The sequence below is a fragment of the Lynx canadensis genome, chromosome E1 (genome assembly GCF_007474595.2).
Source record: "Lynx canadensis isolate LIC74 chromosome E1, mLynCan4.pri.v2, whole genome shotgun sequence".
NCBI lineage: Eukaryota > Metazoa > Chordata > Mammalia > Carnivora > Felidae > Lynx > Lynx canadensis.
This window is the reverse complement of record NC_044316.2, coordinates 2,115,802-2,138,741: the sequence shown is the minus strand read 5'-3', so window position 1 is coordinate 2,138,741 and position 22,940 is coordinate 2,115,802. Positions and strand designations below refer to the sequence as shown.

The 22,940-nt window shown below is 59.9% G+C and overlaps 2 protein-coding genes and 1 long non-coding RNA gene across 3 annotated transcripts; 2 read left to right on the top strand and 1 right to left on the bottom strand.

Moving 5' to 3' along the window:
• The first annotated feature begins 1,294 nt into the window (after positions 1 to 1,294).
• YBX2 (Y-box binding protein 2) lies at positions 1,295 to 7,885 on the top strand. Its single transcript, XM_030296543.1, has 9 exons — positions 1,295 to 1,559; positions 2,156 to 2,219; positions 3,624 to 3,657; positions 4,504 to 4,593; positions 4,871 to 5,155; positions 5,306 to 5,409; positions 5,720 to 5,897; positions 6,222 to 6,306; positions 6,390 to 7,885. Exons 1-8 carry the CDS (start codon positions 1,295 to 1,297, stop codon positions 6,270 to 6,272), a joined length of 1,071 nt encoding a protein of 356 aa, XP_030152403.1. The 3' UTR covers positions 6,273 to 6,306; positions 6,390 to 7,885.
• Positions 7,243 to 13,073, bottom strand: SLC2A4 (solute carrier family 2 member 4). Its single transcript, XM_030296542.1, has 11 exons — positions 12,957 to 13,073; positions 11,465 to 11,581; positions 11,176 to 11,348; positions 10,964 to 11,088; positions 10,730 to 10,845; positions 10,467 to 10,629; positions 10,157 to 10,344; positions 9,880 to 9,984; positions 9,665 to 9,766; positions 8,764 to 8,967; positions 7,243 to 8,285 (listed from the first exon to the last, which is right to left on the bottom strand). Exons 1-11 carry the CDS (start codon positions 12,987 to 12,989, stop codon positions 8,079 to 8,081), a joined length of 1,533 nt encoding a protein of 510 aa, XP_030152402.1. The 5' UTR covers positions 12,990 to 13,073; the 3' UTR covers positions 7,243 to 8,078.
• A 2,625-nt stretch (positions 13,074 to 15,698) lies between these two features.
• On the top strand, positions 15,699 to 21,544 carry LOC115501706. Its single transcript, XR_003964885.1, has 2 exons — positions 15,699 to 15,774; positions 21,402 to 21,544. It is a non-coding gene; the product is annotated as an uncharacterized LOC115501706 (long non-coding RNA).
• The last annotated feature ends 1,396 nt before the right edge of the window (positions 21,545 to 22,940 follow it).

Sequence of the window (22,940 nt, the reverse complement as noted above, 5' to 3'; positions counted from 1 at the left end):
CGGGGGGGCCGGCGGCCCTCGGGAGGAGCGACTCTGGAGCCGCACTACTCTGGGAGGGAGATCGCAGCTCCGGGCCGAGCACCCGGGCTCCGGGGAAACCTGGGGCAAGCTTCGCGCCGGGGCCTCAGTCTTCCCATCTGTGCAATGGGGACCATCCGATTACTCAAGAAACAAGTGAGCGTCCATGTTGTGCCAGGCAGTGCTGCAGGCGTCAGGCACGCCCGCCAGCTCCGTCCAGCGCAGCTGGGGCACAGGGCGAGATACGCTCATATTTTCAAAAACGCCCCGAGAAAAGGAAAGGGTGACGTGATGGTGAGGAGTGAGAGGTCAGCCGGTACTTGAAAAGGTTGCTCTGCAAATCACGGAGGTGCGTTCTAGGTGGCGGCAAGCGCAGGTGCAGGCAAAGAAGGAAGGCGGGGGAAGCTGCGGGGAGCCGGACATCACGGCGGCGACGGTCCTTGGGGAGGCCGGGGAGGCCTGGAAAGGGCTCGGGGGAGCTCTCTCCTTTAGGGCGCTGACTGCGCGGACAACGGAGTCGTGCATTCCGCTCTCCGTGCGTCCCACCTCAAAAATAAAAGTGGGAGCAATTGCGAGCTGGGAGAGTCGTTCTTCCGCGGCGCCTGGAGGCTCGCTCGGAGGGCGGGGACCCCGGCCCGGGGCGTGCGGGGCATCCCCCGGGCCGGCAGGAGGCGGTGTGCGGGCACGTGCCGTCTCGAGGGCGCGGATGAGCGGTGCGGCGCGCAGCCGGAGCGGAGGCTGCCGGCGCCGGCCGCGCACCCGGGTCGTCAGGGGCAACCCCGAAGCTGCGCCCCCCGCCCCGCCCTGCGCGCACAGGCCAGGTGGCGGTTGGGGCGCGACCAGCCCGTTTGATTTCCCGCGGCCGGTGGAAAGGGGCGGAGGGGGAGGGGAAAGGGGCCGTCGGCCAATGGGCTGGGGCGGGGAGGTCACGTGACGTCCTCGGGGCGGGGCCCAGGTGTACTTACGAGGTGGCCAGCCCCGGGTCTCGGCCTCCTTGCGAAGCCCGGGAGGCGTGGCCGGCGTGCGGGCCGGGGCGGGGGGCTGCTCCGCTGGGATTGGCCCGGGGGCGGCAGGCGGGGCCTGCGCGCGCCGCGGCTGCGGGCTGCGATTGGCCTCGTCCCGGGGCCCGCTGCCGGCGTGCGGGCGAGGCTCGGGGCGCGAGGACCGAGCGGGGCGACGGGTTTGCGAGCCGGGGGGAGGGGCCGGGGCGGTGGCGGCGGCGGAGGAGGCGGTGGCGGCGGCGGCGGCGGCGGGGGCCGGTACTGGACCCGGCGGGATGAGCGAGGCGGAGGCGGCAGCGGTGGCGACCGCGGCGACGGTGCCCGCGACGGCGGCAGGGGTGGTAGCGGTGGTGGTACCGGTGCCCGCGGGGGAGCCACAGAAAGCAGGCGGCGGGGCAGGCGGCGGGGTCGGAGCCGCCTCGGGCCCCGCCGCCGGGACCCCCTCGGCGCAGGGTCCCCGCACCCCGGGCAACCCGGCGACGGCAGCCTCGGGGACCCCCGCGACCCCGGCCCGGAGTCAGGCGGACAAGCCGGTGCTGGGTGAGGGGGGGGGCGCGTGCCAGAGCGGCTCTGAGGGTGTCGACGGGCTGGGGGAGGAGTGTCGTGGAGCCCACAGAACCCAGAAAGCCGAAGGCGGGCCTGGCCCCGGAGGCTCGAAGGACTAGCTGGGCCGGGGGCAGCTGACCCGAGCGTGTGCCCCTGGTGGGAAGTCCTGCCGCGCCTCCCCGGCAGCAAGGGCGCGGTGGGCGGGTCCTGCTAGGGTCCGGGGCACGTCCCCGCGGCGGGAGACTTGGCCTGGTTGACTCAGCCCGGGCAGCAGGTGCGCTAGGAACCCCTAGGGCAGGACTCGGTGGGCCTGGTGAGTACCTAGTTCTAGGCGAAGGACCCGGATTTGTAGCTCACGAGGAACAGGAAGTAGGGATGGAAAGGTCACGAAGGCCTGAGCCCTGCTGTACGGGCGCTTCAATTTGGGGGAACCGGGTCAGGATTGCCTTGAAGCCACTGGGCGAAACTGGTGGCTTCAAGTGGCGCTTCATAGGTCATGGGGAGGTAGGTTGGATCTGGAGTGCCTCCAAACTGAGTCCAACTCTCTCTTCCCCCCATCTTCTTGTCCCCACTGTGCTTCTGCCTGGCAGCGATCCAGGTCCTGGGCACCGTCAAGTGGTTCAACGTCCGGAACGGTTACGGATTCATCAACAGGTATCTGAGAACCCCAGGTGTGTGGGGGGGGGGGGTGGGGGGACGGGTGTTTTCCAGACTGGCCTGTGGGGCTGGACACCTTCCCAGCCCCATCTCTACCCCTGCCGAGGCACGTGGTTGCAGTGTCCAGCTGACGCTGGTTGAAAGTCTTTAACCACAGCACAAACGTGGGCGGGATGGAGCCGCCTGGGAATCTTCAAGGGCAGCAGAGAGTTAATGATCTAGGAACTTGGCCAACCTGGCTCCGGGCCTCCCGCTGCTCGTCTGTCTCACCTTGTGCTTTGGTTTGCTTCACCTCTGGGGCCGAATGTACCTGCTGTCTGCGCCTCGGGGGGCTCGGGGCTGGAGTCCTCACTCGTTTCCCATGCAGGGCGGCTCCCATCACGGTCCCCTGACTCACCGCCCTTAGAAAGGGCTGCTGGCTCATTTGAATCCCCCACCTGACGGCCCCGGGCCGGGCCGGAGGCCGGTGCCGGCTGGGGGCTGGGGCCGAGGCAGGAAGCCAGCCCCCCGCAGACAGAGGCGGCCGCTGCTGCTTCTCTTTGGTTGGGCTGCTGGGAGCGACTGTGGTGGCTGATTGTGAGCAGAGCCAGGTCTCCCCCAGCGGGCCCTTCCCCAGCCCGGGCACCCTGCCCAGCCCAGCCCTCCTGGGAGGCCCCAGTTCCCTCTTAGCAGGCTGACCTTTGTACAGATCCAAGTGCTTTAAAGCTAGAACATTTGATCTAGGGAAGGATCCCTCCCTAATTCTGGAAACTGAGGACTCCCGGGAGGTTCTGAAGGAAAACCTTTGCGTTCTCCCCTCCCCGCCGTGGGATGCTAGGCTAAACTGGGGTAACGGGCGAGCAGGCAGAGAGAAGGATCGAGTATGATCTTGTTTCTCACCCTCGGTCCCTGGGTGTGTTGAGTGGGGGCCTGACCCTGGGGTTCCCCTCTGGGCTGAGGGCGAGAATAAAGTCTTGGGGATGTTCAGAGCAGGCTCTTGACAAGTTGTCCCCTTCTCAGACATATTCTGCTCCTCCGCCCACACCCCACCTTCCTCCTTGACTGTAGGAGGGAAGACACGGGGATTTTCCAGCCGGGATGGGGGTTGGAACAGAGGGGGTGCTGGCCGGGGACAGTTACGCCCAGTCCTGCCAGGTCCTACGGTGCCCCTGGGGTGGAGGGTTGCGTCCTCTGCAGGTAAGAGCTGGCCCAGCTGCTTCAAGGTGACTTTGCACCCCCTCCCCCCCGCCCTTACAAAGCCCAGGCTTTTCAGGGAGGTTTTTGGAGCTTCCAGCTCCTGTCCCCCCATGGGTCCTGTGTACCCCCAAGAAGCCAGGGGATGCTGGCCTGCTGCTTTGAGGAACAGACAGCTGGGGAGGCCTCACCAAGGTCACCCCCCCAACAACCCCTCCTGTTCCGCAGGAATGACACCAAGGAGGATGTCTTTGTTCACCAGGTAAGTGCTGGGGCGTCTTTGGGTGGGGGGAGAACCCACCCTCTCCTGGAAGGCCCGTCTCATAATCCTTAGCCGCACACAGCGTTTCTCCTGCCTTCCCCTCGCACAGCGTGCCCCGCAGGAAATGGTCCCCCTCCACCCGCCTCAGGTGCCTGTGTTAACCACCATGGGCCCCGCTTGTGTCAGGGTGTCTTTGTGAGAAGCAACTTGTTGCCCTCTGGTCACGGCATGCTCACTACCTACATCGCGTTGACACAAGAAGGAATCCTAGGCAGTGTTCAGAGGCAAAGGACCCAGGCTAGCGATACTTGGGTGCGCTGGTTCTCAAAGTGCGGCCGCGGCAGCAGCATCACCTGGCGGCCAGATTCTCGGGCCCCACCCCAGACGTGCCGAATCAGTCAGGCTCGGGGGAGGAGCCCGCCCACCTGTTGGAACGAGCTCTCCAGGTGATGCTGATGCGGCCCCAGTTTGAGAACCGCTGCCGTGGCGGCCGGAGCTCCCGGGTAAGAGGCGCGGCGCGTTTTACCCACTTTGCCACTTCGGACGCCTCCGCTGTGAGTTCTGCCTTGAGTTCTAGTCTCTGGCCTCCCTTTCGGAAACCCCTGCGGGGCGAAGGGAGGACGGAGTGCGCCCTGGGGCGGTGCTGAGGGCACAGGCCGCCGGGAGGCCCTAGTTCGCGGCTTCTCCCCAGCTAAGCTGGGCCTGCCTCCGCGCTCACCCTGTGGCCCGGCCACGAGGAAGGAAGGTGCTGAAGACCGAGAAATGGGGTGGCGGACCCGGCGGGGGTGGGGGGAGGGAGGCCGCGGGCCCGCTGCCCTCACCTTCCCGTGGCCTTTCCCCTCCCAGACGGCCATTAAAAGAAACAACCCCAGGAAGTTCCTGCGCAGCGTGGGCGACGGGGAGACGGTGGAGTTCGATGTCGTGGAGGGAGAGAAGGTTCGGGCGGCGGCGGCGGCGGGGGACGGGGCCCGTTAGCCCGGGGCCTCCAGACCGCATCCCTGCCCCGCACCCGGTGACCTCCGGGCTTCTCCGTCCTGCACCCAGCACTTGCCGGCGTCTGTCGTCCGGCCCCCACCCCCCGAGGGTCCGGGAGCCGCTCTTTCCTTCCCCGGGGGAGGCAGGAGCCGGAGGGAAGCGGGACGCGGAGAAGGAGGTTCGGGACCGCGTGTGGCTGGGCCAGGGTCTCACGGCGCGCTCCCCGCCCCCTCCCCAGGGCGCCGAAGCTGCGAACGTAACTGGGCCGGGGGGCGTGCCAGTCAAGGGCAGCCGCTACGCCCCCAACCGACGCCGGTTCCGCCGCTTCATCCCCCGGCCGCGCCCGGCCGCCCCGCCGCCCACGGTGGCCGAGGCCCCGTCGGGCGGGACGGAGCCAGGCAGCGAAGGGGAGCGCGCCGAGGACTCCGGGCAGAGGCCCAGGCGGCGGCGCCCGCCCCCCTTCTTCTACCGACGGCGCTTTGTGAGAGGCCCTCGGCCCCCCAACCAGCAGCAGCCTATAGAGGTGAGGGGGCCTGGGGACGTGGAAGCCGCTACCACCCCGGGAAGGGCGCCGGCGAGAACAGAGACCCCCGGGGGGCTGGGAAGGGCCGCCGACGCCCGGCGCCGGGCGACCTCGTTCCCCAGGCTCCCCCAGGCCTTCGTGTGTTCCTAGGGCACCGATGGGGTGGAGCCCAAAGAGACCTCCCCATTGGAGGGGAACCAACAGCAGGGAGACGAGCGGGTCCCCCCACCCAGATTCCGGCCTAGGTACCGAAGGTGAGAGTCCCTCTCTGGGGCTGTCTTCCCTCTGCTGTCCGGCATTGGGCCCTCCCGGGAAGGGGGAAGAGCCAAGTTCTAGGAGAATCGGGAGCTGGCGGCGAGGGGCTGGCAGCTCCGTGATGGCTGATAAGGGGCCCGGTGGGGGAGGGCGTTGGAAGCCTGGCTCCTGGGGCGGGGGCGCCGCATGGGGAGGCACCGCGGTCCCCCTCTGCTGGGGGAGCCCCGGGAGGGAGGGAGGGAGGGAGGGAGGGAGGTGGGGCCCACTGGGTCCCTGCTCCCCCCACGGCCCCCCTGCTCCTCTCCCCAGGCCTTTCCGCCCCAGGCCACCCCAGCAGCCTACCACAGAAGGTGGGGATGGTGAGACCAAGCCCAGCCAGGGCCCCGCGGACGGGTCCCGGCCCGAGCCCCAGCGCCCACGAAACCGGCCCTACTTCCAGCGGCGGCGGCAGCAGCCGCCCGGACCCAGGCAGCCCCCAGCCCCGGAGGTGAGCACCTGGGCCGCTTGGGGGGTGGGGGGCGGCAGGTAAGAGGAGAGGCTGGGGCCCACTCGCCCTCTTTCCCTTCCCCCTCACCCAGCCCCGCCCCCCACCTGAACCAGAGGGCCCAGACTGCAAGCCCCCCCCATCCTCCAGGCCGCGCAGCCCAGGGGCCCCCCCCCCCCCCCCGACCCCAAGCCCCTGCAGACCCCTCTCTTGCGCTGCTTGGAGCCACTGCGGCCGCTGGTGGGTGTGAGCTGGGGAGGAGTGGAAAGAAAAAGGGTGCGTGCGAGAAGGCTGGGGTCGGGGGCTGACCGCCCCTGTTCTCTCTAGACCTCAGCCCCCATCAACAGTGGGGAGCCCCCCACCACCATACTGGAGTGACCCCAACTCGAAGGACACGTAGAGCTATCATCTGGTGAGCGGCGGCCCCGGCGCCGGGCGGTGGGGCGCTGTGCCTGAGGAGTCCCCACTCACGATTTATCCGTTTCTCTCTCTCAGGTTATCTGCCAGTTTTTGCAACTGCTCTGTACCCCCCCCCCAGCACCCCCTCCCCCCAGTTCCTGACATCGAAACAGCGGCTTTCCCCTTTTCCTTGAGACTCAGGAGGGCCCAAACAACCGCCTTTTGCTTTCTCTCCCTCCCACCGTGGGTGGAGGGAAGGGACCCAGCCTTCTTGTTCAGAGGCCCCACCGCCCTCCCCTGAATCAGGCTGAGAAGGAACCAGCCGGCCCTTCCCTCCTCCTGGTTGTTTTCTTTCCCACCCAGTTTATTTTTCGTCTCCCTTCCAGCCCGTCCCTCTGAAGCCATTTTATGAACCGTCATGTACCACCTGAGCCTCCAGTAAAAACGAAAACAGGCTTTTCTGTGGTCTTGTCTCTGCCTCTTTTCTGTGGAGAATCACTGCTAAGGCCCCGTGGAAGGGGAGGCGGGGCCAGGCCTTGAGCCCTCCTCCTGGCGTCTCTGGCCCGTGAGAGTCCCTTTCCCATCTGTAACCTGGGGCCGGTGTCTCTCCTGCAGGATGAACGGTCTGGAAAGTCCTGAGAGCAGCTGTGGCGCTTTCGGCTCCAACTTACTGCTCATTCGCCATCGATAAGAGCAATGACTGGGAGCGCCCAGCAGGCTCGGTGTAGAGCGTGTGACTCTTGATCTCAGGGCCATGGGTTCAGTCCCCATGTCGGGTGTGTGTTTTGTGTTTTTTAAAACCATGACTAGAAACAAGTGGGGGCGGAGTGACGGCCTATGGAGGATTCTTTGGCCTTGAGCTAAGGCAGGGTGAGCGAGACGGCGGGGGGGAGGGGAGCTGTGCTCGCTGTCCAGCCGGTCCTCGGGCACCCCCACGACAGGACGCGCGTCTTGTACGGCGACTTTATGTCTGCGTCTCCTATATACACGTCGTACAACAGACCTTTGGTTCCTTCTCCCTGCCCCTTTTCCAAACATATACAAAAATATCGAAAGGCTCCTCCCACCCCCTGTTTACAGGCCGCCTTTCAAATTCCTCTTTCCCTTAGTTGGTCAAAAGCTTGTGGGTACAACACCCTTCGGGACGGGAGAAGAGACCAGAGCAGGGCCCCCTCTCCCCGCGCGTTGGCCCGTGCTCCCCTCTTGCCCCAGAAGGTTGGGCCCAGAGGGCTGAGCCTGCCAGGAGAGGGGAGCGTAGGCCCTGGGAGGGGGCGTCCTCTGGGAGGGGTCGAAACCAGACCCGCTTGGCCCGGAGTCTATGAGGCAAGAACTCAGAGCAAAGTGCCAGAGGAGGAGGGCGAGTCCGAGGTGGCAGGGGCCGCGGCTCCAGTCCTCTCTGCTTCAGTCTGCCCACTAAACGGTCCCCGGGCCTCCCCTCCCTGCAGCCCCCCTTCTCTAGCAAGGGAGCCACGTCTTCTGGAGCGGAGGGTGGGGGGTGGGTGGGGTGGGCCACGGAGGAAGGAGGGGGCGAGGCGGGAGAAGGCCCACCCTGACGGCCACAGCCTAATCACACCACATCAATAATCCACGAGTCACACGAGGGGAATGAGGCGTTGCCAAGACCGCCCTTCCCTCCAGCTTCCCGACCCCCCCCCCCCAGGCTGCAGGGGCTCCTCCGCCCTGGAAGTAACAGGGAAGAGAGGGTTAAAGTGCACAGGTGAGGAGGGGGTCCGGGTGGGGGTGGGGGTGGGCGAGAGCACGGCCCTCCCGCCCCTGCCAGGCCCCTCAGTCATTCTCATCGTCCGGCCCCAAGTACTCCAGTTCCGTGCTGGGCTTCACCTCCTGCTCTAAGAGGGAGGGCGTCCGGCGGAAGTCGGCAGAGATCTGGTCAAATGTCCGGCCTCGGGTCTCAGGCACTCTTAGGAAGGTGAAGGTGAAAAAGCAGAGCAGAAGGACCGCGAACAGAAGGAAGACGTATGGACCCATCGCCTCCTGGACAGGCGGAGGAAGAGGTGTTGACGGAGGGGAGGGCGGGGCGGGGGGGGGGGGGCTACACACACAGCAGGTGGTTCCTTCGTGGGGCAGGGGGAACAACCAGGAGTGAGAATGGAGGGAGGAAAGGATTCTCCGCTCCCCAGCCTCTCTCGGAATCTTTCGCCGTCTTTACCATGGTGAGGGCCAGAGCGTTTCCGCTCAGCTTGGATCCCCAGCCACCTGCAGTGTGGACGTGAAGCTGGGCGCGTTACTCTGCGGTTACACCACAGCTCGGAGGCCCTTCTGTCGTTACCCCTTCAGCTCCCTTGTCTCCTTCGACTCTAGTGGAGCAGGTGGTCTTCAGGGCCCCCGTGGTCCACCAGAGCGACCCTGGGGTCGGGGATGGGGGTGGGGCCGGAGGAAGCAAGGGGGCTGGCGGGGACCCGCCCCACCCTGGCCTACCGGGTAGGAGGTGGGACGGGGGCAGGGCACCTACCGCTATGTACTGGAAACCCATGCCGATGATGAAGTTGCACGTCCAGTTGGAGAAACCAGCCACGGCCATGGCCGCCGGGCGGGGGCCCTGGCTGAACAGCTCAGCCACGATGAACCAGGGGATGGGCCCAGGGCCAATCTCAAAGAATGCCACGAAGCCAAAGATGGCCGCGATGGAGACGTAGCTCATGGCTGGAACCCGCTCCTGGGGGACGGGCAAGGAGAGGAAGGAGTTCAGGTCCCGTCTTTCTGGATATCTTCCTTTGCTCTCAGTGCAGAGAACTGACATCTACCCCTCCCAGCAGCTCACGGAAGAGCCTGCCACCCTAAGTTAGAACAGGTCTTGGAGCGTTTCTGACCACTGACATCCAGCTGGCTGCCCAACTGCTACTCCATTCAGGGCAGAGAGAATGTTCTACGTCCTCAGCTACCAAGGTGCTCGCTTCTCCGGGCGCCGGGGTGGCTCAGTCCGTTAAGCGTCTGACGCTTGATTTCGACCCGGGTCGTGATCTCATGGTTCTGTGGGTTCGAGCCCCGCGTTGGGCTCTGCACGGACAGCGTGGAACCTGCTGGGGATTCTCTCTCTCCCTCTCGCTCTGCCCTTCCCCTGCTTGCGCTCTCTCTCCCTCTCTCTCTCAAAAAAAAAAAAAAAGAAAAGAAAAGCTAGTTGGTTCTCTCTTGGTTCTCAAGCTGGGTCCTTAGGAATTGTTGTTCCTAAAACTAGACAGTGGCTCTCCTCCCTGGCTGCCAGGGTTCTGTCCGAGCTTCCTCCCAGAGCAGGAAGAGGTGCAGGAACACAGGGGAACGCGGACCATGGTCCTGGCCCGAGGCTGGCCCCAGAGCTCCTCGGGGCGGTGCCCTGGGGCTGGGCCGCTGGCTCCCTCCCCCTCCCCAGGCCTCACCAGCAGCAGCAAAGCTATGGTCATCAAGATGGCACAGCCACACATCCCCGCCAGGCCCAGGAGGTGGAGGGTCCGACGCCCCGCGCGCTCTACCAAGAACACCTGCGAGGAAGAGTCACGGCTTGGCAGGGGGCCTCCGGGCACAGGAGGGGGAGGGACTGGGCGGGTGGGGGCTGGCGGGGGACACGAAGGCGATGGTGGGCGCCCACAGTTACCGAGACCAAGGTGAAGACCGTGTTGACCACGCCGGCCCCTATGGTGGCGTAGGCTGGCCGTCCTACCCCTGCTGTCTCGAAGATGCTGGTTGAATAGTAGAACACCTAGGAGCGGCGGAGAAGAGAAGGGGACGGCAGGGGTGACCCTCTCCCCCCTGGTGGCCACGCCAAGCCCGACCGACCCGAGTTTGAACGCAGGGAGCCTGCGCCCTTCTTCTCCCCTCCTCTTGGGCCGGGCCCCGACCCCTGCCCTTCCCGGAGGCTGCGGCTCGCGTACAGCGTTGATGCCCGACAGCTGCTGACTCAGCTGCAGCACGACAGCGATGGCCAGGGGCTGCCGGTGGGTGCGGCTGCCCAGGAGCTGGAGCAGGGACAGCGGCCGCTCACGCTCCAGCTTCCGCTTCTCCTCCTTCAGCTCAGCCAGCGCTCCAGACACGTCGGCCCAGCCCGTGAGGCGCTTCAGGCCTGGGGGCGAGGAGGGTGGGGCCTGAGAGGGCGGGCGGGCGGGGAGGGGGCCAGGGAGGGCAGGGAGGGGGACCTGGGGGGGGCCTGGGAGGGCGGCCGAGCAAGGTGGGGCACAGGCTCACTCTTTCTGGCCGGCCCCTCCAGGTTCCGGCTGATGTAGAGGTAGCGGGGGCTTTCCGGGCACAGGGGCAGCAGGACCAGCTGCAGGAGGGCAGGCAGCACCGTGATGCCCAGCAGTAGTGGCCACAGGGTGGCCGTGCCCAGCATGGACTCCAAGCCCAGCACCTGAGGAACGAGGGTGGGAAACGGGACAGGCCATTCAGCCCGGAGCCCCGCCCAGCCCCCCGCCCCCCGCCTAGCCACTCATAAGGCCTGGCCCGGTCACCTGGGCGATCAGAATGCCAATGACGATGGCCAGTTGGTTGAGCGTCCCCAAGGCGCCCCGCAAGTGAGTGGGGGCGATCTCCCCCACGTACATGGGCACCAGCCCCGACGTGAGCCCTGGGCAGAGGGAAGAAGACAGGGCTGAGGGCAGCTGGCCACTGCCCCCTGCAGGTTCAGTGATGGTGAACGGACAAGATAGCAGGGCACCGGGCAGGGCCGTGGCGCCCGTCGGTACCTGAGTAGGCGCCAATGAGGAACCGTCCGAGAATGAGCATCTCGTAGGACGCAGCGGCATTGGCCAGGCCCATGAGGGTGCCCCCCAGCACCGCCAGGATGTTGTTGACCAGCATGGCCCTCTTCCTGACGGGCAAAGAGTGGGGCTGGAAGTTAGGGTGCCATGCTGTGACCCCTGGTCCTGTCCCTCACCCCTGCCCTCCAGGCCCATACCTTCCCAGCCACTGAGAGACGACACCAATGAGGAAAGAGGAGATCATGCCGCCCACAGAAAAGATGGCCACGGACAGAGCCCAGAGGGTGGTGAGGGTGCCTGGCGGGATGGAGCTGGGTCCCTCCGGCCCCTGCCTCCCCAGCCACGTCTCATTGTAGCTCTGTTCAATCACCTGGGGGGACAGCGTAAGAGTGACTGCCTGCAGAGGCGTCTCCCTCTGCTGTCCCTCGCTGTCCCCTGCCCTCCTTGTTTAGACAGTCCACACCCTGCCAGCCACAGACCCCTCACCTTCTGCGGGGCATTGATGACCCCAATGTTATAGCCAAACTGGAGGGAGCCAAGCACAGCAGAGAACACGGCGAGGACCAGGGTCCCAGTTACTCGCTGCCGTGGGGGCTCCCCGTCCTGGGTAGGCAGAAGAAGAGACGAGGCATGTCACACAGAATCATGCTTCCTTTCTTTCCTCCAGGGGCCCGGGCCCAGCCGGAGCTTTAAGATGCTGGGTTCTATCCAACATGTTGGGTGAGGGAAACTGGGCCATATTAGGAATAGAGCAAAGATCTCAGTGTAAACAGTAGTAGGAAGAACCCAACAGTGATCAGCCATGAAAAAGAAAAGAAAACAAAACAAAACAAAAAACCAAAACTGGGTCTTTGGGTCCAGCAAGCTGAGAAATGTTTGAAGACCTCGGGCCTCACCATTCCTCTGTGACCTTGGGACAGGCTTGGCCTTAAGACTTGAGTTGGAATTTGGGTGACCTTGGGTGAGTCCCTTCCCCACTCTGAGCCTAGGTTTCCACTGGGTTGTGGGGGGGGGGGGGGGGGGGGGGGTGATGTTGCCTGCTTTGCCTACCTGTCAGTAAAAGTCAGAAAGTCAAAGTCAAGTGTTAACAGTATTCCGGACACTGCTGGGTTGATAAAGCGAAGCGGGCCTTATCATCCGCCTCTGCCCTCTTTCCTCTCCCCCTCTGGGGGCTCCCCCAGCGGGCTCCCGGAGGCGCCCAACAGGCTCAACAAAAGACAATTCCAAAAAGGACATCGCGGTCATTCCTCCCCGCATATGGCCCTTGGGGTGGCCTTCTCTGTCCCCGCCCCGGCCTCCCTTCCCCCTCCAGGCTCCGACGAAGGGCGGGGGGCCGTGCCCGGCTTCTGCCTGGGGGAGCCAGGCCCAGGGGATGGGGGCGGGAAGGTGGTGTGAGGGGCGGTGGCGGTGGTGGCCGCTCGCTGGCGGTACGGACTGTCTCCAAGCGGAAACCTGAGCTGGGGGAGGGGGGGTGCTGACACTCCCCTCAGCCCCTCCACCAACCGTGGGGCTGAGGGAAAGTTCAGCGTCCTGGAGGACGGCCAGGGGTGGGGGTGGGGGCCCACGGAGAGCCTCCGGTCCTCGAAAAACTTCCCGAGAGAGCCGGGACAGACGGACAGCTCCAGGAGGGCACGGCTCGCCTGGATCTGCTTTCTCAAGCTGGATCGAGGGCAGGGTGTCCCCGATCCCGGCGCAGCGCGCCTCGTACTGGAGAAGGGAGCGAACCCTGGACCCGGGAAATCCAGTGGTGGCCCGTGTCCCCGAACTGTCCCCGAGACCCACTCAGCCTCTTGGAAGGACTGGAATCCGACAGTCACGGGTTGCCCCGCAGGGGTATAAATAGCCAGGCCCCCACCCCCACCTCCACCCTCCCCCCTGCGCCTGCGCAGGGACCGCCCCCTAGCTGACCCCAAAGGCGACCCCAGCCCGAGAAAGAGGGCCCTGTGCCCCCGTCCCGCCCCCTCATGCTGAACCCTACTTCGGAGCCGATCTGTTGGAAACCCGACGGCATCTTGTCTCGAGAACCCGAGGCGCAGGAGAAGCAGTTAACGGGGAGGCGACTGGGGGTCGGCGGTCCCGGCCTGGCGGGCCGAGGGCGCGGGGCGACGGGCGTCCCGGAGCGACCGCGCGGAGGGCGAGCCTGGCGGGACCCACTGCCGCGAGCCAAGGATGCGGAGAGCGGCAGGGCTCCCCGGGATCTGGCGCAGCGGGGCTGGGGGGAGAGACCCGAAGAGCCCCCGCAGCCCCCACGGGCCACGCCCTTCGCAGCACCCATTGGCCAGGAGCCCGCACACCCCAGAAGGCCACGCCCCTCCCTAAGCCTCGTGCTCAGAATTTGGCACCGGGGAGCGGGTGGGGCCGGCGAGACCACGCCTCCCCGACGTGCCCGACGGGACACGCCCCGCGGGTTCCCGCCCGCCTCCCGCGGGCAAGCTTGGAGACCGGGTCCCAGGACACAGCGGCCCCGCCCCGCCGCGTGCGGAGACTCCGCCCCGCAGCCGGGGTTGGGGCCGAAGAGGCGACTTGGGTGCCCTGCGCCGCGGGTTGGGACCGCGGGGTCCGGGAGGAGGGGATGCGGCAGGTAGGCTGGGCCGGGAGACGAGTCTGGCGGCCCGACGCAGCGCGCGCGAGGTGGCGCGCGGGGTGGCTGGGGAGCAATGGCCTGGAGTAACCCCCCCGCGGCTATTTTTAGCTCCCACGTTGGGAGATGCCAAATGTCAGGTCCCGGGTGTCCCGGCCTGTCCCGGGCGGGGGAGGGCAGGGAGATGGAGCCTTAAAGGGTCCGAGGCGCGCTTCCCACGCGGGGACGGCCCGGGTGGGAGGAGGGGGACAGGAAATTCCGCTCCTAGAGGGTGGCGTGTGTGGGCCTGGAGGTCCTCCTTCCGTGCACCCCTGCACCTATCTGGCCCTCCCCCTACACCCGTTCCGCACACTGGCTCCTGGAGGCGGCCTGAGGGACAGCTGTTCACACGAGTCACGCCACCAGCCTGAGGTTCCCGAGCCGCCACCAGTGTGCCGGCCGCGTGGACGACTTGGACACGCTCTCCAGAGGCCGCTCCGGGTCTGAACCCCCAGCCAGGAGGGCGCGACCTAGTGTTGGCGCGCCGCGCGTTCCGCGGAACGCGCCGCGCAGCCCTCGGGTCCCCGAAGCGCGGGGCTGTAGCACCACCTGCGGGGCGAGCGAGGATCCGCAGCGGATCCGGGCACAGTCGTCTCTGGCCCCCTGTCCCTCGCAGGTCCGCCTCGGAAAGGCTTCGTTACATCCAGCCCAGGCCTCCTTCGGGAGCTCCGGACCCCAGTCAGTATTCAGCTACCCCCTGCGCCGGGCGGCTCGCTTCATCAGCATGCCCACACCCGCTCTTCCTTCTGACCTCTTCATCCCAGTGGATGGTCCCGTTGGCCACCCTGTCACTCCTGGGGGAATCCCGGAGGTCCTGCTTGCTTCCTCCTCCCTTGCCCCTTCCCCTCCTCCCCTTCCCTCCTCCCGCCTTTATCCAGTGCGTTACCAGCTTTGGTGCGCTGACCTCCTAAATTCACATTCATCAGATTTTCTCCACCTGCCTTGCTGCCGCCTTGGTCCAGACCACCATTAACCTCCTGCTCCTTACTTTCCCTGCCGCGGAGGACGGCGTTCAAGGCAAAAAGTTCAACCTCATCACTCCTGCCCCCAAACTCTCTGGTTCCTTGTTGCCCCCACGTCAAATTCAAACCCCTTTTCAGAGTGAAAACTCCTGCTTTTCTTATCTCTGCCTCACCTTCCCTTCTTTTCCCTCGTGTTCTAGGCAATACCTAACCCCTTGGTGGTGGTTGTTGTTTTTAAGCTTATTGATTTATTTTGAGAGAGTGAGCACAAGTGGGGCAGGGGCAGAGAAAGAGAGGCAGAGAGAGAATCCCAAGCAGGCTCTGAATTGTCAGTGCAGAGCCCATAGGGGGGCTGGAACTCACAGACCGGGAGATCATGACCTGAGCCGAAATTGGACGCTTAACCCACTGAGCCACCCAGGGGCCCGATACCTGACTCCTTGTACCCAGAACACATGCTGTCATTTCTATCCTGAGTGCCTTTGCTGTACGAATCTCTCAATCTGGAAAACCAGAAGACTTCTGTTCACCCTTCAAAAAATGCCCACCTCCTCTCTGAAACCTTTCTTGGCCTTCCTCTGGGGGGGGCGGGGGTAGAGAAAGAAAGCCCCGTGTCCCCAGCGTAGTAGATTGTCATTTGTTTTCTTCCCTCTGTACTTAAGCCTTGAGCATAGAAGTTCACCTTGTTTCCCTCTGTGCTCCCAGCACCCAGCCTTAGTGGCGGGCACTCAGTACGTGTTGAATGAATGAATGAATGAATGAATGAAGGTCTGACCCTATGGCCAAGAGCACAGGCTGGAGAGCCGGCACAAAAGAGGGAACTATCAGGGGACTGGCTCCACCTATCTGGCCAAGGGGGCATAGATGAAGAACTAAAGTGTCAACATTGAGGAGTACCAATCCTTTAGGAGCCGAAAGGAGCGGAGGCCATTGATAGAAGCAGGGAAGGGCCAACGAGGAACCAAGGACTCGGGGATGCTACAAGGGGAGGAGGGGAAAAGCCAAGCAAGGTGCCTAGAACAGAGGGGTTAAAGGGGGGCGCAGACTGGGGGCAGATGGAAAGTCAGTGTAGCAGGTGAGGTTCTGGGCTCCGTTCTACGAGGGCACATTCCTGCTCTCATTCAGATGCTGTGTTTCCGGTGCTTCTCAGCGACCCTTCTAGACAAGAGAGAAGTCAGGAGAGCTGGGAGGGAGAAAGAAAGGTGGCCTGGAAGGTGAGCAAGGGGTTGTTGATAGAAGATGGAAGGAGAGGAGAGACACATGACACGGGGGGGGGGGGGGGGCTTTACATCGGAGCGCACGTGCGTGCGTGCATGCGTGTGTGTGTCTTGCTTCTTGATAGACAGCTGTAGCCCTTCCCAAACTCTGCCCTCTGCCACGGGGAGTTCATCCCTGCAGGCTTTTGTTTCCAAAGCTCCTGTGACCACTGCCTTCTGGCTGGGTTCAGCCCATGATGGGTAAGCGATGGAGGTGGGAGGGGGCAGGAGAAAGCCAGGACGCCCCCGCCACACACACACACACACACACACACACACACACACACACACACTACCTTCTGCTCCTACTTCACAGGACCATTTGGCTTCCAGTTTCTGGAAGGCAACCTGGATTCCCGAGCTTCAGCAATGCCGTCTCCCCTGTTCGCTCCTTCGCTGCATTTTGTCCATAGATCAGGGTCTGAGGTGCAGAGGATTGAATTAATGACACAGTTCTTGGTGCATTATCTGTGTTGATTGATGTCTTGTTTTTATTTTATTTTGAAATGTTTATCTTTACTTTTGAGAGAGAGAGAGAGAGAGCGCGTTCGAGCAGGGGAGGGGCAGAGAGAGAGGGGAACAGAGGATCCGAAGCAGGCTCCAGGCTCCGAGCTGTCAGCACAGAGCCTGACGCGGGGCTCGAACTCACGAACTGTGAGATCATGACCTGAGCCCAAGTTGGATGCTCAACCCTCTGAGCCACCCAGACGCCCCATACGTCTTGTTTTTATTTTAAAAGCTATTCTCTTTTGGGGCGTCTGGCTGACTCAGTTGGTATAGTATGTGACTCTTGATCTCAGGGTTGTGAGTTCAAGCCCCACGTTTGGGCATAGAGCTTACTTAAAAAAAAAAAAAAAGGAAAACAAAACTTTTTTTGGAATCACGACCCATTTCCCTTTGTCCACCCTCAAAAGGCAGCCATTCCAATGCATTTCATGCTCACTTGTGTTTGTGCTCTTGCAAAACATCAGTTGTTTTCTGTGCCAACATTTCTTTATTTTTATTTTTATTTTTTGACAAATCCTATTTTATTATTTATTTTATTTTATTTTTTATTTTCTTAAACTTACATCCAAAGTAGTTAGCATATGGTGCAGCGATGATTTCAGGAGTAGATTCCCTAATGCCCCTCCCCCACTTAGCCCATTCCCCCCCCCACCCCCTCCAGCAACCCTCAGTTTGTTCTCCATATTTCTGAGTCTCTTCTGTTTTGCCCCTCTCCCTGTTTTTATATTATTTTTGCTTCCCTTCCTTGTGTTCATCTGTTCTGTGTGTCTTAAAGTCCTCATATGAGTGAAGTCATATGATTTTTGTCTTTCTCTAATTTCACTTAGCATAACACCCTCCAGTTCCATCCACGTAGTTGCCAATGGCAAGATCTCCTGCTTTTTGATTGCCGAGTAATACTCCATTGTGTATACATACCTCATCTTCTTTATCCATTCATCCATCGATGGACATTTGGACTCTTTCCAGACTTTGGCTCTTGTCGATAGGGCTGCTGTAAACATGGGGGTGCGTGTGTCCCTTCGAAACAGCACACCTGTATCCCGTGGATAAATGCCTAGTAGTGCAATCGGCGGGTATAGGGTAGTTCTATTTTTAGCTTTTTGAGGAACCTCCATGCTGTTTTCCAGAGTGGCTGCACCAGCTGGCATTCCCGCAAACATTTCTAATTTATGTAAATAGCATCTTGTTATATATTTCATTCTGATCCTACTTACTGACCAGAAGCACTATGTGTTTTTTTTTTAGTTTATTTATTTTGAGAGAGAGAGAGAGTGTGTGTGTGTGTGTGTGTGTGTGTGTGTGAGAGAGAGAACACGAGTGGGGTTGGGATAGAGAGAGAGAGAGAGAGAGAGAGAGAGTGTGTGTGTGTGTGAGAGAGAGAGAGAGAGAGAACACGAGTGGGGGAGGGATAGGGATAGAGAGAGAGAGAGAGAGAGAGAGAGAGAATCCCAAGCAGGCTCCCTGCAATCAGTGCAGAGCCCCACTCGGGACTCGATGACCTGAGCCAAAGTGACGAGTCCCATGCTTAACCGACTGAGCCCCCCAGGTGCCCTTGTAAGCACCATGGTTTCCATCCTCCTCCATGCTCTGTCTGATGCGTGGTGGCTCGAGGTCCCACTGATGAACACCCATGTCACCTGCGGTTCCCAAACGCAACAAAAGAACGTGTCAACGCACATTTCCTACCCGGCTTGTTACCGCTTCCTGTGAGAACTTCTCTGGGAGAGACATCGCTGCCTGTCCGTATGTCTATTATTAATTATATCTGTCTACACAAGTGGAATTTCTGAGTCATAGGGCATACTTAACACCTGCTTTGACTAAGTACTACCAGCTTGCTCTGAAGACTGACTGTCCCGGGCTCTGCGTCCATCAGCAGTGCGAGAGTGCGAGAGGCTTCTGTTACCGCCCCAGCCTCTCAGCAAACGGCTAGATGCAGCACAGTTAGGAGTATGGACCCTGGGGAGCGCCTGGGGGGCTCAGTCGGTTGAGCGCCTGACCTCGGCTCAGGTCTTGATCTCACGGTCTGTGAGTTCGAGCCCCGCGTGGGGCTCTGTGCCGACAGCTCGGAGCCTGGAGCCTGCTTCGGATCCTGTGTCCCCCTTTCTCTCTGCCCCTCCACCACTCATGCTCTGTCTCTCTCTCAAAAACAAATACACATGAAAAAAAAAAAGTATGCACTCTGGGCTCACACTGCCTGAGTTTGAGTGCCCTGACCAACTTGCTAACTTTGCCCTTGGGAAAGTTACCTAAGCTCTTTGTGTCTTATATACCTCATCTGTAAAACGAGAAGGGAGATAATAATAGCATCTACATCTTAGGGTTTTAATGAAGGGGAATAATGGAACACTCATATGGTGCTTAGAGTGGATCGAACCCAGTTATGTTTTTGTTTTTGTTTTTTTTAACGGCTTTCTTGAGGTATAATTCACAAACAATAAACTGCACATATTTCAAATGTACAATTTGGTAAGTTTTGACCGATGTCCACACCCATGAAACCATCCCCGTCATCAAGATAGTGGACATATCCATCATCCCCCGGGGTTTCCTTTACCTCTTTTTTTTTTTTTTTTAATTTTTTTTTCAACGTTTATTTATTTTTTTGGGACACAGAGAGACAGAGCATGAACGGGGGAGGGGCAGAGAGAGAGGGAGACACAGAATCGGAAACAGGCTCCAGGCTCTGAGCCATCAGCCCAGAGCCTGAGCGGGGCTCGAACTCACGGACCGCGAGATCGTGACCTGGCTGAAGTCGGACGCCCAACCAACTGCGCCACCCAGGCGCCCTCCTTTACCTCTTTGTAATCCCTCCCTACAGCCCTTTCCACTCACCCCTGTAGGCAGCCAGTGCCACTCTTTCTAGAACACTTTGCATTTTCTGGAATTTTATGCAAACGGAGACATACAGGATGTATGGGGGGGGTCTGGCCTCTTTCACTACGTAATTATTTTGAGATTCATCCATGCTGCTGTGTATCTCAAGAGTTCATTCCTTTTTGGGGCGCCTGGGTGGCTCAGTCGGCTAAGTGTCCGACTCTTGGTTTCGGCTCAGGTCATGATTTCCCCGTTTGAGAGTTCGAGCTCTGAATCAGACTCTATGCTGACAGTGAGGAACCTGCTTGGGATTCTTGCTATCTTCCTCTCTGTCTGCCCCTCCTCCGTTCACGCTCACGCTCTCTCTAAAGAAATATTTTTTTAATTGGATTTTACTGGTAATATATAAAATTATTTATTCTGGAGACAACTGATGTCTTTATAATGTGAAGTCACCGCATTTATAAGCACAGGGGCTGTTTCTCTATTCTTCCAAGTTATCTATGTCCTTTATTTGAATTAAACTGTTTTTTTTCTCCCACTGAGGTCTTGTCAATACTTGGTTAATTCCTAGGAGCTTTATAATTTTGATGCAAATTGAATGTTATTTTACATTGTATTTTCCAGTTGGTTATTACTGGTGTAGTAAAATGCTAGCAATTTGTTTTGTTTTGTTTTGTTTTTTGTAGCTGCATCTCGCATACAGCAACCTTGCTGAAACTAATTACTAATAGTGTCTCTCGATTCTATTCCCTTTTTTTTTTTTTTTTTTAAGGGAGAGAGATAAGGAGCAGGGAGGAGGGGAGGAGAGAGAGGGAGACAGAATCCCAAGCAGAACGTGCTGTCAGCGCAGAACCTGACGCGGGGCTCGAACCCACAAACCGTGAGGTCACGACCTGAGCCGAAATCAAGAGTTGCATGCTCAACCAGCCGAGCCCCCTGGGCGCCCCTCCATTCGCTTTTCTAAGGATACAGTTATAACTGTAAATCAGTTTCATTTTGTCCCTTTCAATCATTGCACCACCTCCTTCTTTTATTTCTTTGTAGTAGCAATCAAGACCTCCAGAACTTGGTCCAAACAAAAGCGGTAACAGTGACTTTCTTTATCCTTTTCCCGAAAATAAAAGAGGTGAGCCTGATACTTTTTCACGAGGTATAAGAATGTCCTTTCTAATCTTTGTTTGCTAGAAGTTCTTGTCATCAGTAGGTGTCGAACCTCATCTTTCTCTTCCGGCGGTCCCAGGCCCCTCCCAGCCGACCAGCTCATTTTCCCAGGTATCTCGCTCCCTTCTCCTCGTGGAGAGACACCTCCACACCATCCACCCCCAGTTTTCCACTAATGCCCAAGGCTTTTGCGTTTACTCTTCTTACGACCCAATTTACATCCGGGCTCGAACACCTAAAGCGCTCTCGTGCGAATACCTCAAACTCCTTCCTCTCCTTAGCAAAATCCCAACCGTGGTCAAGTCCAATCATCCGTCTACTCGCTCCTTGTACCCAACTGTTTACTGGAGGCTACCAGAGCAAAACAGCCACAGTGATGCTGCCTGGCCACGCTTTAAATCGGTGGCTCTTCGCCGGGACCCATTTTGCCCCTCTCGTCACCCCGACATCCGGCAACGTCTGGAGCCATTTTGGATTGTCACCTTGGGGCTCAGCGGAGGGCTCTCCTGGCATCTAATCAATAGAAGTCAAAGATGTTATGCTAAGTATCCTATAATGAACAGGACAGTCACCTGCAACAAAGAGTTATCTGGCCCCAAAGGTCAATGGTGCTGAGGTTGAGAGCTCCTGCTTTAAACTTAGTACCATAGGAGCACCTGGGTGGCTCAGTTGGTTAAGTGCCTGATTTGGGCTCAGGTCATGATCTCACGGTTTGTGGGGTCGAGCCCCACGTCGGGCTCTGGGCCGACAGCTCAGAGCCTGCATCCTGTTTTGGATTCTCTGTCTCCCTCTCTCTCCGCCCATCTCCTGCTCACATTCCGTCTCTCCGAAAAATAATTAAACGTTAAAGACAATTAAAAAAAAAAAAAAAGAAATGAATACTACAAAATCGCAAAGGGGCAATCCACACAGGGTCTCTCGGCCCTTTCCGCTTTCTTCACCCAACATGGTTTTCTCTTGGCTGGTTCCTTGCTAGTCACTTCCTAGAAAGGTCTCCCTCCAGCGGACCCAACCTCATCACATTGCCCTGTTTTATTGCCTTGAAAACATGTGGCATCTTGTTTATGCCTTTATTGTCTGCTTCCTCCCTCTAGCATCCGAGTGACCCGAGGAGGGCAGTGTCCTCATCTGGGTCGTTCCAGCTGTACGTCCGGAGCAACGTCTGGAGCCATTTATACGGGCTCTCGGGAAACATTTGTTGAACCAGTGGATGAAAATATCGTTAATTTGTAGTTTATTTTTTCATTCATTCATCAAATATTTATTGGCGATAAACCCGGAGGCATCGACAGGGGAAGACTGACACTGAGTAAATAGGCACACGAGTAAATAGTTTCTGTGATAAGAAGTCGTGCAGTTAAAGCACCAAGTAGCGGTGAGTGAGCACATCCACCGAGGGATATGACTCAGTCTGGGGCGGGGTGGTCAGGTCAGGCTTCCCAGGAGAAGCGAGGCTCCAGCTGATTGCTGAAGGATGAGTCGGATGCGTCGGTCAGCAGGGTAGAGGAAGGAGGGGAGGGGACAGGGACAAGAGCATCCAGGCGTAGAGAACAGAGTGTGTGAAGGAAAGTAGTAAAAAAGATACACGTCGGGAGCAGAGAGAGGGCTCGTACGGCCGAGGCACAGTCCGGCGAGCCACACACGGCATTTATTTTGCCAAGCCCAGTGTAGCAACACTGGAGCGAGGAGAGACATTGGAGGCTTTTAAGGATTTTGTTTTATTTTCATTTTTTTAAGTGTATTTATTGAGAGAGAGCGAGAGACAGAGAGAGCGCGCGCGCGCGCGCATGCACGGGCGCCCGGAACGAGTAGGGGAGGGGCAGAGAGAGAGAGGATCAGACTCAGCGCCGTCAGCTCAGAGCCCGACAGGGGGCTCGAGCTCACGAACCGTGAGATCAGGCCCTGAGCCAAAATCAGACACTTAATTAACTGAGCCACCCAGGTGCCCCCTGCTTTAAGGATTTTAAACAGAAAGTAACGGGACCCAAGTCTGAAACAAACAAACCAGTTCACTTCCGGAGAATAGATTTCAAAAGGACAAGCGGGGAAACGGGGCTGTGGGTTTGGAGGCAGCTGGGGTGGGCAGGCAAGAGGCAGACGTGAGAAACATAACATTTTGGAGCTGGAAAGCACCTTAAAAAAAAAAACAAACCCAACTCGGGGCACCTGGGTGGCTCAGTTGGTTGGGCTTCTGACTCCTGATTTTGGCTTAAGTCACGATCTCACTCTTGTGGGTTCGAGCCACATCGGGCTCTGGGCTGACAGTGTGGAGCCTGCTTGGGATTCTCTCTCTCTCTCTCTCTCTCTCTCAAAATAAATTGTAAGAAAAAAAGATAGGTTAAAAAAAAAAAAACAAACAACACCTCACCATGAATCAAAAAGGGAGAGCCTTACAGAGAAATGTTTGAGAGGAGGAAGAAAAATGGGAAATGTGGGAGAGTGGAGGGAAAAAATAGACATGGAGAGGGGGCTGGAAACATGTGGGTCTGGGAGCGGAGAGGTGGGTGGGGAGGACTCCGGGCAAGGGGGCAGCAGAGTGGCGCTGCGGGGCGCGGGGGCAGGGAAGGGGCTGGGAGGTAGACTCCCGAGGGAGGAAGCCCTGCATGATGGAGAGGGTGCACAGAGTCAGGTCC